The 19559-nt window shown below is 36.4% G+C and overlaps 1 protein-coding gene across 1 annotated transcript in view; it reads left to right on the top strand.

Annotated features, from left to right (window-relative positions):
• The window catches only part of LOC145259124 (gem-associated protein 5-like), an 827294-nt gene that overhangs the window by 84785 nt on the left and 722950 nt on the right, over positions 1 to 19559 (top strand). The window contains exon 14 of the mRNA XM_080116800.1: positions 2224 to 2392. Coding sequence (XP_079972926.1) covers positions 2224 to 2392 — 169 coding nt within the window. The remainder of the gene's footprint in view (positions 1 to 2223; positions 2393 to 19559) is intronic.

The raw sequence follows: 19559 nt of genomic DNA, 5'->3' as shown, positions 1-19559 counted from the left end.
AAAAAGTGGTAGTAGGCCGGCAGGCTCGAACCTGTACCGCGAAGGAGGAAAAGAACATGAAAATAAATGTGACCTCTTTGCTGTTGCGTCCCCCACCAAACCGTAAGTGGCAAAGGTTTGCATCAAGGCTAGTCAATCGAAAAAAAGGGAGGACTTTCGAAAATATAGGCGAAAAAAGCAACCCCTTCTTGTAGAAAAGTGCCCAGTTGAGGGTGGAGAAATTAATGTCTTAGCCAATTTTTTTTATCAAAGCTTCAAAACGATACTGATCTTGTGAAAATCCGTCGCCGCTGTCGAAAGACATACATACATACACGTAAACAGATTTTTGCTCTTCATATTATAAAAAAAAAGAAAAGGGTGTGTATTTATTTGCTTCCCCACTGGGCAAATTAGGCACAAGGCTGTTTTTTAATGTGGAGAGATTGGGGAAATGGGAACCAGCTCCCCGGGGAATAAGGGAGCTGGATAGTGACAATTGGTATGAAGGGTTTCCCCTACATTGACCAATAACTGATTGCCACAAGGGAAATCGTCGTATATGTGGGGTTTCACCCACGTATGCTCATTGATTGCAGTATCTGCCGGAAGAGATACTACACTTGGGCCAGGGCTGGTGCTCGGCCGAAACTTGAAGGTGGTGAAAAGGGTGGCCACCAAATTCAAATGATTGCGATTTTTATGAACTTTTAGTGTTTCTATATTACAAACAAAAAAATATTGAAATATTGAATTTCAAGTAAAACAAATGGTACCTACGTAATTGTCATGTCGCAAATAGTAACATATCCAAAAATTAGAGAAAGCAATAAGGTAGAAAAATAATTCTGATATTTTAAATTACGTTTGTCACGTGACGTAAGCAACAGAACATGATCATTTCCCCTATCAACTAGTCTCTTTTTTAACATGTGAAATATAGCGATTTCGCTCCATTTCATAAATTTCTTTTTTCATTAATACAACTTAGTAACTAGAGACCTCTTCAAGTGATACTGTTTAAACAAAAGTAGGGTCTGTTGTATAAGCAGTGACTGACTGACTGAAACATGCTCATGAATGTGTAGCAACACAAATGCTTATGTAAAACATATAAAAAGTATATCTTGCTCTGTTTCTGTATTGAGCACTCTTGTTTGAACCTTGTTAAAAATTCATTGGTTGCTTCATCTCTGAAAAATATTAATCTGGAATAATTAAAATTAATTAATACATATTCCCCAAAGTTCAGTTTCTTTTCGAGTATTTTAAAATGGTTTTTAGGAGGTATAATATGAGTATCACATCCTATTCGAAAAATTGAAATATTTAAGATTTTCATTGAATTTGATGTGTAGACATCAGGCACGTGTTCAACAAGATTCCTTGAATTTCCGTTTATCTTTTAGCCTTTAATTTTAGAATCAAAATCCTGTGAAAACAATTGCGGACATAAGATTTGGTATCCTTATGTCTTGATTTTAATCTTTGTAAGGGCATATAAAAGTCGTGCAGAACTCATTTTATTCACTTGTGACAGCACACGTTTCCCAACAACAACATCGCTGACCCAATCTTCCTATTTACTTGCCTCCCCACAAGAGCAGAGTAAAACACAAGGTCATTTCTTTTTTTAATGTGGGGAAAATCCAGCTCCCCAAAAAGGGGCACTCTGGATAGGAAAAAAAATAAAAATTGTCTCGGTCATGAAGGATTTCTCCTCCATTGATCAAGTACAGAAAAGGTGAAGTGTAGCACCAGGACAGACACTACACTGTGATCTTGACCCAATGTTCTGTGCCATAGATTTTTCTTTCATCTTGTTCTGGTTCTGTCCGTGTCATTGTTTCTGGCACATTGGCGGTTGCCAGCAATCCCATGTCAACCTTCTTTTGTCTACCCCAGTGAACAACTTCCTATCTCTTGTCTTTTCACCAACCCTATTTCCTATTAATTTTGTTAGATTTACTTTCCCTTTTTTCTTTTACTTACGCTAGCAAAAAATGTGTGCCTTTTGTTGCACGTGTTTTGTACCAGTAATTTAGTATTGAAGAAATTGTAGCCTCTTTGTATTCTTTTTTTTTTTTTTTTTTTTTTTTTTTGCTTTTAATCTTTAAAACATTAACCCAATTTTTTTCACTATCTTCCCAGGCATTACCTCCTCTAGGGAGAAGGTATGTGTTCATTCATCATAAAAGATTATACTAATTTTTAAAAAATTTTTTGTCTTTGACATTCTTTTAGGTATGGAATGTGAAAACTGGTGAAGCAATGGCTCGCTACATGGCCCATGTTTCTCGGCTGATTTGTGTCTCGTGGAGCCTTACTGATTCGGATATCATATACACTGGATCTGAGGATTGCTGCCTTCATGTCTGGAGAATATCTTTGAATAAATGTAATCCGAATATATGTAAGTTATTTATTTTTATAACTAGCCTGGCTGTTTGGAGGTGTGTGTTGAGTAAACAAAAGAGCCAAGTATGTCCAAGGATGGAATACTGCTGCCATATCTGGGCGGGGGCTGCTAAAAACAGCCTATCCTGCCTTGACAGAGTACAAAATAGACTCCGTGGCTTGGTGGGGGATGCCCTTTTCTCTACCCTGCAACCTCTTTCCCACAGAAGAGACGTAGCGAGCCTGTCATTGTTCTATCGTTATTTCCATGGCAGGTGCTCGTCTGAGCTCCATTCTCTGGTCCCCCTCGCCAATCTTTCTCAAAAAACACCCGACTAGCTGAAACCACCGTCAATAATTTTCCTCACTCCCTATCTGTGCCTAAATCAAAACGTAGATACCATGAACAAAGCTTCTTTCTTAGAACTGCACGCTTGTGGAACTCTGTTCCGCTTGCCTGTTTCCCTCCCGACTTCTGGATGTCTTCAAGTCCAACACAAACAAATTCCTGATGAACCGCCCCCCCCCCCCAAGTAATGACACCTTACCAATTCTCCAATACTATTGCTACACTATCCCTTTGATTACTGTACACACAATAACCCTTATCCCTGAGTGGCCATTGGGCCTTGATAAGTGGTGAACTCCATGTAAAAAAAAAAAAAAACAGAAAATGGTAGTAGGCATGCAGGCTCGAACCCGTGACGCGAATGCGGAAAAGAAAGTGAAAGAAAACCTGACGTCTTACCCCTACTTGATGATGTGACCGGAAATTCGGAATGTTAAATTAGCAAAGTCATTCCAACTGATATGATGACTTGCAAAAATGGCGACAAAAAAAAAAAAATAAATAGTAATACCCTCCATAGAAAAAACTGCAAAACTGCCCAGTTGACGTTGAATGAATTAATGTTAAATAATTTGGATTACTATCATTTGGCATCAATATCTTTATTGATAAAACTAGCAGGAAAACCCGACATTGCTCAGGAGTCAATACTCATGACATGGCGCCTTGGCACTAAAATCAAGAATCCAAACTATTTCTGAAATGGCATTTTCTCTGTTAATTGAAATATGCTGCTGGTCTGTGCAGTGTTTAGGAGGTTCTCCCTCCCCAGCTTTGCCTTCTCTTTTTGAGAAGGGGGTAATCTATTGATAATTGTTGTGGTGTTGGTATTTGAATAATTGACGAGGAAAACACAGTAACAGTTAAATAAATGTGTGTTAATGAAAATACATGAAAGAGATGATTGAGCTTTATCTTGGCTCACTGTTGGACTAGTCGTGACGACCATACTCTCCACATGTCCATCCTCTGACTGACTTCGTAGACCGGCCCGCGTTACCTGGAAGTGACGTCATGGATTAGTTCATTATTCCAGACTGTAGGGGTGCGTCCCCAACAATAATCACCTGAGATGTTTCTATCGGGGAATGCTGACAGGGCAATGCTGCTTCTCAGGGATGTTTGCTCTACAATCCCATCTTTCAACCCTTGTGTCAAATCTTCCTGCTGTGAGAGGGAAATAAATATTACTGCTATGTGCTTGTTTATTATGCTCATAAAACCATATTATTTTATTTTTACTGCCGTCTTTCTCCTGCTTTGTTCTTTAATATAGTCAGAAGCTGCAATGATGGAGCCCTCTTGAATGTTGTATACATATGGTTTTCTTGGCCTTCGGGACAAGATCAAAGTGTAGTATCTGTTCTTCAGATGCTGCACTTAAGATAATTTGTACCAGTCAATGGAGGGGAAACCCTCTATACTGGGACAATTATTATTTTTGGTAACCAGAGTGCCCCCTTTTTGCCTACTTTTAGGGGAGCTGGTTTTTACCTCACATTAAAAACGGCCTTGTGCCTAATTTGCTCAGTGGGGGAGCAAATAAATACCATCTGTTCTTCAGATGCTGCACTTCTATTTCTTGTTCTCTTTCGTTAAAAAACGACCCTGGTGTCTAACTCTGTCCTGTGGGGAGGCATAGTAAATAGGTACATATGGTTCAAATTTCTTTAAAATTGAATATACATATTTGAAGTTTTATGTGGGTTCTGTCCTCGTGAGTCATTTAGAGGTGGCACTCATAGATACAGCATAATCAGGTTGACACACCAGTTCTGATCAGATCACTGAAGTTAAGCAATATCGAGCCTGGTTAGTACCAGGCGGGTGACCATTTGGGAATTCTAGGCGCTGTATGTGCTCTCTGCCTATCTTGACATTTGTTTCCAGTCGTCCTGTACATACACTTCACTTGCCACAGGCATTTAACAATGTTGACTCAGTAGAGGTGTGGTTGGAGATTGCGCACCTCCTGCCAATAAAATTTCATGCACAGGCACCCCTTCATAGGTATCCATAGTCTCTCAAAGACTGAAGAAGCCCATCATAGATATGCACTTAATGATTTGAAACCACTTCCATTGTCTTCCTTCATAAATTTTACACAAGGCTACACTTCTAGGTTCTTTGACTTTTTTTTCTCATCAAATCTTTCTTGGCGTTCAAACATTAGATCCATTGCTCTTTCTACTTCTTGCAAAGTCTTGCTTTAAACACTTTCTCACATCTGAAATTGTACTTTATCTCTACAAATCTATGATCAGAAACTGTATGAAGGTCTGTTATCATATCTAGGTTGGCGAATCTCCGTCTTATTTGAGGGTTCTTGATAAGGTGCAGAAATATATCTGTAATTTGATTCCCCCCCCTCACTCTTCTTTTATGCAACCTCTCTCACAGATGTGATGTTGCTAGTCTCAGTCTTTTTTATAAATACTATTATGGCAGGTATTGCTCAGAATCGTCTCATCTATTCTCTGCTTCCTTTGTTCCAGCTCATTTGACTTGTTGGTCTCGTGGTCTCCATTATTTGATGGTCCTGGATATGACCTTAAACTATATCCAGTGGTGAGGCCCCTGCTTGCGGGCTTTGGGGAGTGTGGAGCCACCCTTTAATTGCCATTGCTCCCGGGTCCACTCTGACCCGGAGTGGTAGTACCTGTTAGGGTCCCAACTATTAGTTAAATAGAAACCGACGTGAAAACAACAAATATATTCTATAAAAAAAATTTTCTTCAAAATCTTTGGATTTGGCATTAAATAACCTGAAAAGGGTTGATATGCCGTGAAACAAAAACAACCAACCAACCATTATTTGATACCTCATTCCAATACGGCTTTCTATTCCAGTAGCTTCTTTCCAAGAATTTCAAGCTAGGAAACTTTCTTCCTACCTATATCTTTTAAAGATTAAAGCCAATAGGCAACTCCTGTTTTTGTGACAATATTTTTTTGTCTTTACATCAAGAATCTTCACACGTCTTTCACATGTCAGAGTTTTTTTCATATAAAAAAAAAATTATGAGTTCATGTGAACTTGAAAGATTTGCTATTGTGAAATGATGCAACCTTAAAAGAGCTTTGAGGTTGCATTGATATTGAAACATGCAACCACCAATTGAGACTCGTCATCAGAATGAACCAAAAAATATAAAACGTTTTTTAAAATTTTAATTTCCAAATTCTAACATAAAATGTGACCGTCTTGACAATGATTGTATCCAATATTTTAAATGAAATATTTTTTATTGAAAAAATATTTTAATTGAATTTAATAAATGAAGTCTTTTAGAATTCTTCGCTTATCAAAACTTGAATGAATGTAGAACGTTAGAAATGAAAAAAATTACCATTATGTTTTTTTTTTGTTTTTTTTCCACTTTTTTCTTTCTCATTTTTGTTTTTTTACATTTTCATACTCTTTATTCCTCCTTTCTGTATGTTCTTTTTTTCTCTTATCTTTTCATTTAATTCTTTTTTCTTTCTCTCTCTCTTTTCTCTTTCTTCCTCTCTTTTCTCTGTCTCCCTCTCTTTTCTCTGTCTCCCTGTCTTTTCTCTGTCTCCCTCTCTTTTTCTCTCTTTTCTCTTTCTTCCTCTCTTTTCTCTGTTTCCCTCTCTTTTCTCTGTTTCCCTCTCTTTTCTCTGTCTCCCTCTCTTTTCTCTGTCTCCCTCTCTTTCTCTCTCTTTTCTCTTTCTTCCTCTCTTTCTCTCTCTTTTCTCTCTTTTCTCTCTTTCTCTCTTTTCTCTCTTTCTCTCTTTTCTCTCTTTCTCTCTTTTCTCTCTTTCCTCTCTTTCTCTCTTTTTTCTCTCTTTTTTCTCTCTTTCTCTCTTTTCTCTCTTTCTCTCTTTTTTCTCTCTCTCTCTCTTTTCTCTCTCTCTTTTCTCTTTCTCTCTCTCTTTTCTCTTTCTCTCTCTCTTTTCTCTTTCTCTCTCTCTTTTCTCTTTCTCTCTCTCTTTTCTCTTCCTCTCTCTCTCTCTTTTCTCTCTCTTTTCTCTTCCTCTCTCTCTCTCTCTCTTTTCTCTTCCTCTCTCTCTCTCTCTTTTCTCTTCCTCTCTCTTTTTTCTCTTCCTCTCTCTTTTTTCTCTTCCTCTCTCTTTTTTCTCTTCCTCTCTCTTTTTTCTCTTCCTCTCTCTTTTTTCTCTTCCTCTCTCTCTTTTCTCTTCCTCCCTCTTTTTCCTCTTTCTTCCTCTTTTTCCTCTTTCTTCCTCTTTTTCCTCTTTCTCCCTCTTTTTCCTCTTTCTCCCTCTTTTGCCTCTTTTTTCCTCTTTTCCCTCTTTTTTCCTTTTCCCTCTTTTTTCCTCTTTTCCCTCTTTTTTCCTCTTTTCCCTCTTTTTTCCTCTTTTCCCTCTTTTTTCCTCTTTTCCCTCTTTTTCCCTCTTTTCCCTCTTTTTTCCTCTTTTCCCTCTTTTTTCCTCTTTTCCCTCTTTTTTCCTCTTTTCCCTCTTTTTTCCTCTTTTCCCTCTTTTTTCCTCTTTTCCCCTTTTTTTTTTCCTCTTTTCCCCTTTTTTTTCCTCTTTTCCCCTTTTTTTTCCTCTTTTCCCCTTTTTTTTCCTCTTTTCCCCTTTTTTTCCCTCTTTTCCCCTTTTTTTCCCTCTTTTCCCCTTTTTTCCTCTTTCTCCCTTTTTCTCCCTCTTTTCTCCCTTTCTCCCTCTTTTCTCCCTTTCTCCCTCTTTTCTCTCTTTCTCCCTCTTTTCCCTCTTTCTTCCTCTTTCTCCCTCTTTTTCCTCTTTCTATTTTCCTCTTTCTCTATTTTTCTCTTTCACTATTTTTTCACTCTTTTTCTCTTTTTCTTTCTCGCACCTTTCTTCAATCCTTTTTTTATCCTCTCTCTCCTTTTCCTCTCTCTCTCTCTCTCCCCTCTCCCCCCTCTCCTTTCCCCTCTCCCCCCTCTCCTTTCCCCTCTCTCCCCCCTCTCTCCCCCCTCTCTCCCCCCTCTCTCCCTCTCCTTTTCCTCTCTCTCTCTCTCTCTCTCTCTCTCTCTCTCTCTCTCTCTCTCTCTCTCTCCTTTTTAAAATTCTCTCATATCTTTTTCTCTTTGGTCGTTTTCACTATTTCCTTTTTTCTTTCTTTTTCTCTTTTTTTCTTGTTTGTTTTTCCCGTCTTCTTTTATTCTCACTTTCCTTTTTTTTCCTTTCTTGAACCAAAATGTTTTATGGATTAGTGGTGACTCATCTGCATTTTTACTAGAATTAATGCAGAAATCGAGTGTTTGGCTGATTATGATTTCTAACCTTCTGAGTCATTTCTTTTCATCTCCCTCATTTAATAACCCTTTTTTCCCATTGATGACATCCAAGCTGAGTGTTTCTCCTCAGGTGGTTCCATATGGAAGTAGTGGATGTGAAAAATGATGTAGACAAGACATTTTGGCACTTTGGCATTTTATAGTTTACAATTTTTTTTTACTGTTGAAACCTGTTTTAATGATTTATTGTATTCGTTTGTTTTGTGGCATATCAACCCTTTGGATTATTTGATACGTGTTTCCAAGGGGTGGAGGTGTGTAAGTGTCTGACACTTACACGCCTCAACCCCTTGGAAACACTTCAAATGAACTACGAAAATGCCATTTTTACATCTCCAACACATTTGAAAATAATTTCTGACAAGGACGCTTCACAGAACGTCTGAAACGCGTAAAAACGATTTCAATGATTTAAAAACATTATTACAATGATCCAAACATAATTCTCAATGAAAAACCAAGACACGGAATAATAAAATAATGTTAAAAAATACACATTGTTGGTGACTACCCCCTTATTTAAATATATATATATATATATATATATATAATATAAATTGGAGGATTGGTATAAATAAAAGGTGAAATATAACTGAAGAAACATATTTCCACACACACACACACACACACACACACACACACACACACACACATATATATATATATGTTTCTTCAATTATATTTCACCTTTTATTCATACCAATCCTTAATTTATGAAGCTCAATATAATTACAGAGCATATAACAAATAAATAACAAAAGTCAACATTCCAAATTTTGAGATGTTGACCATCTTACTATTTATTCCTTGAATTATGTTTGACATGTACAATTCTTAACAGCACCTGTTTCATAGGGCAAAATCATTCATTTAATTATTAGAATTGTGCATGTCAAACATACTTGAAGAAATAAATGGTAAGATGGTCAACATCTTAAAAATATATAAAGCACAAAGATGAAATGCGAAAACTCTGTCACTTAATTGCCATATGTATTTTCAAAACTTGCTATGTAGTTCTACTTATGTATTGAACACTGTTGAAGTAAATACTAGAAATACATACATAAAATAATAAAAATATATATATATATATATTAGTTTTGTATATTTCATGTTGTCTGTGATGCAGTATTTGCATATTTTAAAACATGAAGTAAACAATTGCTATTATATTCTTCAATCTAAAATAAATTATCTACCTTGCTGGTTTTTATTTTTAGGTAATTACTAGCAGTTCAGCCCGGCTTTGCTCGGCCCCTATGCACTGTTCATAACTTTATGTACATAATAAATATTTATTAAAAAGTCTGACTCCTGTCAGGTAACTTACATCTAAAATTTCAAATGTTTAGACCAAAAATTGGCGGAGGAGTGTGATAGTCTGCAAAAGGTCAACTTTTTCAACTTTCGTCTTGGCGACCAAATTTTCTCCCCCAAAACTGATTAAAAAGCTTGCTGCATGTGTGAATACCGTTTATGTAAAATTTCAAATGTTTAGACCCAAACTTATCTGAATAGTTTGCTAGAAACTCTAAAGGTCAAATCTTTTGAACTTTGGCCCCTTAGCAGCCAAATTTTTGGCCAAAAACTGATTAAAAAGCTTGCTCTATGTCTGAATACATTTTATGTAAAATTTCAAATGTTTAGACCACAGAGGTCAATTATTTTTAACTTTGACCCTAATTTTGACCCCTTAACGTTTGTTTTGGGCTCAAATCAAATTAAAAAGTTTGATCCATGTCCAAGTAACCTACATATAAAATTTAAAGTGTTCAGACCCAAAATTGCCGGCGGAGTTTCAATGAGCTTTCAAAGGTCAAATTATTGAACTTTGATCCCTTTCTAGCCGAAAAGTGATTAAAATGGTTTTCCTAAACCTCAATACCCCTTATGTCAAATATCTCGAGTCTGTAGACTGGAAATTGACAGAGTAGTTTTGTAGGGAAATGTACACACAATTTCACTTTTATAGATATATAAATTTGAAAATACTCCATATTAGTAGTCGTTTAAGTAATTTAAAAAATAAATCGCAACACACTGTTATATTGCCAATAACATGGTACAACAATAACAAATGAAAATTGGATAGTCAGCTTAAATGCTATTTAGGTCTAACTTTGAAAAATCTCACAGGATAAGATGTTAGATACGAGAACAATCTGTTTGCTTGTTTTTCTTGAAATAGCTGAAAGAATTCTTCATGCTGTAGCAGAGAAAGCCGATCTGCTAGGGATAAGTATGTCAAGCGATTTTGTGCTAGGAAGCAGATCTCGAATCTGTTAACCGTTTCTTTGTTGACATTCGGCCTTCTTCACTAAACTGAAGAAAAACAGCCGTAAGCAATGTTATGCTTGTTCATGTTAGGAATAAGATTCAAGAACTCCTCCTGGTCCTCAGGTATACTTTGAAATCAGAGATGAAGAAGGATTATGAGTAAAACCAGAAACAAAAGTCTTGGTATAGCGTAGAAAATAGATCTTGGTTTAACTTTCAACAGACTTGTAACTTTTGCTGCCCTTATTTTGTCCTTTGGGCCTAACATTCTGTGAGTGATGTATCTGGCAAAGGGGCAAGAATTGCTGTTTTTTTTTCTTTTTTTTTTTTTTTTTTTTTTTTTTTTCTTTTCTCAGTCGGAATCTATTTATGAGCCAAAGCAGAATTTCTTTTTAAGATCCTTAAATCAAGTGGCTTCATGCTTTGTCTGGAGTGATTTCCATAAAAACAATGCTTAATCTAAGTAAATGCGAAAAGTTGTTTTTTTTATTTATCACCATCTAAATAGGTTACTGCTATCTATATATTAATACGATAGCATGTGTGTTATTTATTTTGTGTGTCACGCTTACATCCGAGTGACTGTTGTTTAATTGTTATGGACTTCCATTTCTTGTAATAAATAATTTTACTAAGAATTTTTGGTTTTGGTTTCGATTATAGCTGATGGCATTTAAATCATCTATTGTTTTTATAAATAATTTTACCAAGAATTCTTCATAAGTTTTGGTTTCAATTATAGCTGAAGGAACTCAAGTTATATTCATAAGTTTTGGTTTTGGTTTCAAGTTGATGCACCCAAGTCCTATATACTTTGCGATTTCTGAAATTGCAACTTTATAATATATAAAAATCGATAGAACACTAACTCTATAATAATATATACAAAATCTGCATTAATGCAGAATTAAAATATCATATTTAAGTGTACTTTATGATCGAGCTATGCTAGGCATCCCTGCTAGCCTAGATAAATACTTTTGCAGTATTAATAAAAGAGTTACAATAATATGAGAGCATCTCCATTTATGCTGAACATCTACAGAATGTCAACATCAATATATTACATATGAATGAGTACCCTGTGGAATTTCCACATGTCCCGCTAGTTTAAATTAATAATATAGCATAATATTTTTAAATAATCTATGTGAACAATCTAGAGACAATCATTGTGGATACTTAATTAGCATAACACATTTTTAAACAGTTCATAATAAATTGTGTAATGTTATTCATTTGTAATTTTGTTGCCCGATATTTTCTATCTATCTAGTAATATATAAAAAGCACTTTGTGCGTGTTAGAAAGCTTTTTCCATGGACTCCATAGCAGCTTGACTGATTTTTTTTTTTTTTAATTTCACACAAATGTACTTCATATGTCTGGGAGTGTTCTTAAATAGGTTTCACATCAGAATACTCGTAATAAGTATTAAAAAAAACTTAATAATCGAAAAAATCTGATTAAAGAAGGCACAGTCTTCTTTTGACCAAAGTTAATACCTTTATATAGCCTAACATCACGAGCATTTTAGGAGTTTTATCACCCACAAGCAGTAGGGCCTTACGAGTAAAATCAACAGTAGGTTCTTTGATAAGACGGGTGTGTTCAATATGAAGGTTTTTGTTTAGAGCACAATTGAACCATAATACTTAACTTTTGCAGTTTACACTTTAAGCCATTATATAAAAATAATTTTATAAAATCAGCCATAGATTCTCTACAGTGCAATGTAGATTACAATGTATTGTGAACTAAGTCACTATGATGAGGCATGTGAAGCTTCATCAGAAAACTTACAGATAAATGAAAATGACTTTTCCTGTTGTCAATTACATTTTTTGTTGATTACTAGGGCTATGAAAACAGCATATTCTTTTCATTGTTTTGATTCTCAGGTACATATCCATTGATATCTTATGTTTTTATGTAGAGTGATGTAGTTCTCGATTGATTAATTATCTGTTGGATATATACTCGAGAGTCAAAACAATGAAAAGAATATGCTGTTGTCATAGCCCTATTAATTACTTCATTGTTAATATATCAAGTTTTGTTTTCAAAACTTGAATTTTGTCTGGAGAAAACCTTGGAAAGTCCTTGCAAATGGACATTGACAGTTCATATGAATCCTTGGCAAAATTAAATCAGAGCATTGGTGATGAAAGGAGAGAAGCTTGGTTTTTGAGATTAAAAGTTACAAGCCATTTTTTCGGCCCCATTTAGTTGAATAAATAATCCCCCCCCCTATTATCTCTGCTACTTCTGAGAAAAATAAAAATGTACGAGTAATAGTTGCCCCCCCCCCATTTTTCTACCTCCCTTCCCCAATTTTTGTACCCCCCCCCTTCTTCTGTTGGGAATAAAAATGTAAGAGAATTGTTGAGGTATGGGTAAATATTCTTCCTGGTTTCACCCGGCCTATTATATATTAGAGGAATTTACATGCGATAAGCTTGCTTACGAAGAAAAGTTCAATGGATTCTTTTGAATGGTAACCTTTCCGTTTATCATTTTCTTCATCCCTTTTTTTTGCATCCAGTGAACAAGGTAACCTTTTGCGATAAAGATGTATCAAATAAACATTTGTCGGGTGTTTTTCTGTAATTAACACCTGCACAGTAATAAAAACAAAATGGTTGCCCTTGTTTATGCGACTCCTTCATTCCTTTCCTACGGCTACTCCACTTGCCCTTGAGCCTCATACTACTGTTGAACATCATTCATTTTTCTTATTTTTCATATAAATTAGGTTATTTAAAAAAAATTTTTTTTTTTTTTACAAGGGAGCCACTACTTACCAAGGCCGAAAGGCCACTTGAGAATAAGGATTAATAAATCTAAGGTGGTAGTGTAGTAATCGTTAATTGTGTAAATTGGGTAGAATTTGATTATTTATGGGGACAACAACTTGTTTACATTAAACTTGAAGGCTATGATAGTGTAGTCAGCTGGGAAGCAGGCCAGTGGAACAGTTTCACAAGCAGGCAGTTCTAGGAAAAAGCTTTGTTCATGGAATCTACGTTTAGATTTAGGCACAGATAGTGAGTGGGGGAAATTGTTGATAGTGGTTGTAGCTAGTCGTGTGTTTTGTTTTTTGTGGAAGTTTGGCAAAGGTGGGACTGGAGCTCGGACAAGCATTTACCATGAAAATAACAATAGACCAGAGACAGGTTCGCAACGTTTCTTTTGTGGGTAAGAAATTGCAGATTTCTGTCTCTCTCTCTCTGTCTCTCTCTCACTGTCTCTCTCTCTCTCTCTCTCTCTCTCTCTATCTATCTGTCTTTCTCTCTCTCTCTCTCACTGTCTTTCTCTCTCTCTCTCTCTCTCACTTTCTTTCTCTCTCACTGTCTTTCTCTCTCTCTCTCACTGTCTTTCTCTCTCTCTCTCTCACTGTTTTTCTCTCTCTCTCTCACTGTCTTTCTCTCTCTCACTGTCTTTCTCTCTCTCTCTCACTGTCTTTCTCTCTCTCTCTCTCACTGTCTTTCTCTCTCTCTCACTGTCTTTCTCTCTCTCTCACTGTCTTTCTCTCTCTCTCTCACTGTCTTTCTCTCTCTCTCTCACTGTCTTTCTCTCTCTCTCTCACTGTCTTTCTCTCACTGTCTCTCTCTCTCTATCACTGTCTCTCTCTCTCACTGTCTTTCTCTCTCTCTCTCTCACTGTCTTTCTCTCTCTCTCTCACTGTCTTTCTCTCTCTCTCTCTCACTGTCTCTCTCTCTCACTGTCTCTCTCACTGTCTCTCTCTCTTTCTCTCACTGTCTCTCTTTCTCTCACTGTCTCTCTCTCTCATTGTCTTTCTCTCTCTCTCTCATTGTCTTTCTCTCTCTCTCTCTGTCTTTCTCTCTCTCTCTCTCTCTGTCTTTCTCTATCTCTCTCTCTGTCTTTCTCTATCTCTCTCACTGTCTTTCTCTATCTCTCTCACTGTCTTTCTTTCTCTTTCTATCTCTCCCTCACTTTCTATCTCTCTTTCTCTGTCTTTCTCTGTCTCTCTCTTTCTCACTCTGTCTATATCTAAACATCACAGAGCACCCAATCAATCATCCAATTATTCTAATGCAAGAAGAGTGGCCAGTGGTGTTAAGGCAATAATGCATCCAACCCCAGCACATAGGAACAGAAGACGTTAAACCATGCAGTAGTAACACTCTATGTCCATATCTGTTTCAGATATATATCCCGTTTCCTGAAATATTCATGTTTGACAATAAAATAAATTTAATTATGAAACCAAAAACAACAAAAAACACCTTTAAAAATTAATTAAAATTCTTTATTGTTTGTTGTCAGATCGACTCAACACAATTACCTACATCTGTTGGCTTCTATATCAAGGCTTAAAATACAACTGATTACTTCACTGTTGAAATTTGCATATTTTTCTATAACACCATTTTTTATTTTTTTAATTTTTTTTTAAGGCTTTCAATTGATGACCTAAACCTATTTAGTTATTCATAAGTTATTTTCATTTTTCTTTCTCTTTTTCTCTCTCCGTCTCTCTCTCTCTCTCTCTCTCTCTCTATCCTTTGTGCACTCTCCCTCTTTTGCTCTGTCCCTCTCTCTATTACTCTTACTCTTTTTTTGCGGTCTTTCTCTCTCTCTCTCTATTGCTCTCTTTTTTGCCTTCTCTCTCTCCCTCCCCTTTGCTTTCATTTCTCCTTTCTTCTCTATCTCTTTGTTGTTTTCACAGTGCTACAAATTCACTGACTGCAATCCCATTCAAAAGGAGTTTTCTTTCACTGAAAACGGAATCAGCTGTAAGATGAGCATGGTGACCTGCGATGCTGCCTTAGGATGTAATCCAAGTCGTTGAGCCATTCTTCCACTCTGGCACTTGAGTTAGACCGTCTAGAGAGGCCTTGTCTAATCAGGCGGCTGATCACATTATGACCTGATAAATTCATCATCAATTATATTATTCAGTCAGATTCTTCTAAAAATCAAAACTTTATTTCTGTATTTTTTCTCAAATAGATGCTAGAAAGCGGAGGCTGAGGGTCACTGCCAAAGAGTAATGTTTTCAAAAAGAAATGTTTTTTGAGAGTAATGATGATATCCTCTGTAAAATTTCCTTATAAGAACAATATAAAATAATGGTAATTGAGCATAACCCCGTAGCTTAATTTTCAAACTATTTGCCCAAACATATAAGTAAGCAGTTTGGGGGAAAAGTGGAGGTATTGTTTCAATTTTATGTTTCCATATGCGAGCACCTTTAGGAGATTAAATGTAGGTGTATTATTCTCCTGATAATTATTTTAATTAATAATAAAAAAAACAACAAAACACCTCCTTGAAACAAATAACAGCAAAAGGGGTTTATTACAGAAGAAAGACAAGATTGTTTCTCAAACTGAAAAGAAAGAAAGAGCAAAGAAATCTACCTGGCTGGGTGTCGTCTGCTGATGGTCGGGTAGGTGAGTGACAGATGGCAGTAGCCAGTGAGTAGTGGTGTTAGGATTGCTGTGAGAGAGATCTGTTCTAGTCGCTAGTTGGTATCTCTCTGCTCAAATCAGCTGAGTTTCCAAAGGGCTAAAAATAGTCCTTTAGGGTACAGCTAAAATCAATGCATTCTGCCAACCGATCGGTCAGTCTTGCCGAATCACGTTGGCAAAGGGCATTGATCCGCATATATAGAATAGTTCGTTAACCGCTACACACCTTCTGACAACGTGTTTGAAAGTTAAGCTACCATGTTATGGGTCCTGGATATGACCTTAAACTATATCTGATGGTGAGGCCCCAACTTGCAGGTTTTGGGGAGTGTGGAGCCACATTTTAATTGCCATTACTCCCAGGTCCACTCTGACTTGGAGTTGTAGTACTTGTTAGGGTCCCAACTATGGGTTAAATAGAAACCAACTTGAAAAAAAAAATATATAGATATTCTATTAAAAAATTGTTCTTCAAAATCACTGGATTCGGCATTAAATAACCTGAAAAGGGTTGATATGCCGTAAAACAAAAACAACACACACACACCACCATGTTATGCTTAATTACCAGATTAACTAGCAGGGTGACCTGACGTTGCCCGGGATTGAATGATGATCCACAAATGTTTTGCACTCCCATATTTTTAATGTCATTCAAATCGGTGAACTCTATTTTTCAATGAAATCGATTGGTTGCCTGCCTTGTTAGGTACTCATCATGATGTACTAGGAGAAAGCTTCACATGTCTCCCCACAGTGACAGTCCACAATACATTGTAGTCTACATTGCACTGTAGAGAACCTACTGTTCATTTTATAAAATTTCATATATAATGGCCTGAATTCAAGTTTAAAATGCAAAAGTCAAGTATCATACTTTAGTTGTGCTCTAAATAGAAACATTCATTTCAAATGCACCCTTGTCATATCAAGGAACCTACTGTTGATTTTATGTTGGGTCTTTTGGCTTGTGTGATAATAAAACTTCTCAAATGTATGTGTGATGTTAGGCTGTGTGAGGTGTTAAGTTTGGTCAAAATCGCCTGTCCCATCTTTCATCAGATTATTTCGATTATTGATACTTATCAAAGACATGCCGATACAAAACCTTTCTAAGAACACTGCCAGGCACATAGAGTACGTTTGTATGAAACTTCATAAAATCAGCCCAGCTGTTTTTGAGTCTATAGGGAACGAGCTCACACACAGATACAGTTCCTTTTATATTATAGTATAGATTAGTCTACCTACAGAGTTATAGTTAACAATTTTATTAGTCATGAAATAACTTATAGATGATTAATATGCCGTAAACCAACCAGCTTCTTTCCTTTTATCTCTCTTTCTATGCCTATCTAATTGTGCCTGCAAACCTGACCTTAACCTACTTACCCATTCATAAGTTTTTTTTGTTTTTTTTTTCTCTCCAATCATTGGAGTGAACTGAAGTGAAAATCTCACGCAAGCGCCTTTTTTGCTAGTCGGGGAAGGAGTGAGTGTTTGAATATGCTTAAAATTTTGTATCCCATAAACTATTCCTAGTTACCTCCCCTCCTTTTTTATAGTGTAAGCTGAAAATTTGGATCGTCATGCTCTACTTTTAAGTAACTGGAAAAATGATCGTGTGTGTATGTACGCATAATATAATAATTTTTTTTTCTTGTTTTCTTCATTTTTTCTGGGGATGGTGCATCCTCCTACATACTAGACATTCCTCTTTTCCAGACATTCCAACCAAGAGATCTTTTTAAGATTCTAACCATCCCTTTAAGCGCAATTGTTTGTATTTCTCTTGCACTAGGTTCACTGAGTATATTTGCTGGTAGTTTTTAGTGGGCAATGCTAGTACATGGGTACTTAGCAATTCAAAATGAATATTTAATATATATTTTGTTTTATTTACTGAAGTCTTTTTTATCTCCTCGGACAATGCCAAGAAATGGGCCCTGCTAGTATATTGAGCGATAGATTTTGCTTACATTACGTGAGTACTGGATTACTATGTGTAGGGCATTACTCATTAGGTAAACACTGATTAGAACTCTCAGACCCACTGCAAAGATGTTGACATTCAGATTTCGTTTCCATTGAGCGGGTGTTGGATGATATTGCTAGGGTAGCTCAACTGTAAGCTCAACGATTGAGTTTCAATCCCGGCTGGAAGTACTTCTTTGTCTAGCTGCACTGATGAGCTGGAAGCAGTGAAACAGTATTGTCTGTGGATGATCTCTCTCTCTCTCTCTCTCTCTCTCTCTCTCTCTCTCTATATATATATATATATATATATATATATATATATATATATGAGGTACCTTCAATAAGTTTCAATACTTTTTACATATGGGCACTTTTATTGATAGTATACATAAAACTCTAGCCCCGTTTTAAGTACTCCCGCACTGACATCAAACTGTACATTTATTGTCTCTGTAGACACACGACGGTCCTTATCCACAAAATTCTTTATTTAGCCAATCAACTCTTCCACCAAGTCCAACATAAACAAACTCCTGACAAACCGCCCCCTTAAGTAAGACACTCTATCAAAACCCCCAATACTAATGATTACTACAATACTATCTCATTGATTACTGTACACGCAATAATCCTTATCCCTGAGTGGCCTTCGGGCCTTAATAGGTGGTGACCCCCATGTAAAAAAAAAAAATCTCTCAAAGACTCCCTTCCTTCCTTCCTTCCTTGAATCTCTTTTAACACACCAAAATTGATGCTTGATCCATGCAAGATGGTCCAAAAGCAGTCTGGAGCATTCCATACGTTTCTGTGGCATTTTTTTCCAAGTCTAAAACAGAATATTATTGCATATCGTTCTTCTAAAATATCCTCATGTCCAGATTGCATTTTTAAAATTTACCAGCTGTGACAATGAAGCTTTAGTAGGGTGTATTCCAATTCCTTCTGTAGCTGTTTATTTGAACCTGAAAACATAAAAATTAGTCAGTCATCTAATAAGATGTATAGCAATAACATACTGAATTTTCAAGAATCTATGACAATTTTAACTGTCCGTACAAAAACGTCTGGAGACTTAAGGCACCTTGTATATATATACGGACATGACAGAAAAGAATAGACACCAAGATAAATATTTTCCTAAGAATAATATTTGCTTATTTATATTTACAGATAAAAATAGTACTGAAATAACTTAGAGTATACCATTAAAATTGAATCTAGAAACATTGAAGCTTGCCACAAACCAAAGGAGCCTCATGGATCAACATGAAGGTGGTCTTAGTCAATGCAAAATAGCAGGAACTCAATATCTTTTTCTACTGTTAATAGACTGATCGTACAATTCACAACAGAAGACAAAGAGAGCACAAAACCTCATCCAGGTCCCCCCCCCCCCGAGCCCTCTGAAGAGTATCCTCAGTGTGAAGCCTCTGACATTGCAACATAAGCTAGTGTCAGTCCCAGAACAGCTGTCAGGTGTCTTCACAAGTTCTTCATTCTGCCAATATGAAGTGCAGAAAAGATTGGGCTTGTGAGATGATAAAGAGACCTATGTCCTTTTGGATCAATGTCATTTTCTCTGATGAGTCACGATTTGCATTATTTCCTGACAGTGGAAGGGTATCAGTAAGCACGCCTGTGGAACTCTGTTCCGTCTGCCTGCTTCCCTCCTGACTACCACTTGGATGTCTTCAAGTCCAACGTAAACAAATTCCTGATGAACCGCCCCCTTAAGTAGACATTTTAAATATCCACACTAACGTACTGCACTTACAATAACCCTTATCCCTGAGCCGCTTCTGGGCCTTGATAAGTGGTGACCACCTTGTAAAAAAAATTTTTTAAAATGGAGGCTCCCTTAGCAAGAGTTTTATTTAAAAAGATTGCAGCCAA

Source organism: Euprymna scolopes, chromosome 34 (genome assembly GCF_053919585.1).
Source record: "Euprymna scolopes isolate OS-2025 chromosome 34, ASM5391958v1, whole genome shotgun sequence".
In the NCBI taxonomy this organism is placed as follows: domain Eukaryota; kingdom Metazoa; phylum Mollusca; class Cephalopoda; order Sepiida; family Sepiolidae; genus Euprymna; species Euprymna scolopes.
Note: the sequence above shows the minus strand (reverse complement) of the source record. Positions and strands in the feature narration are given on the sequence as shown.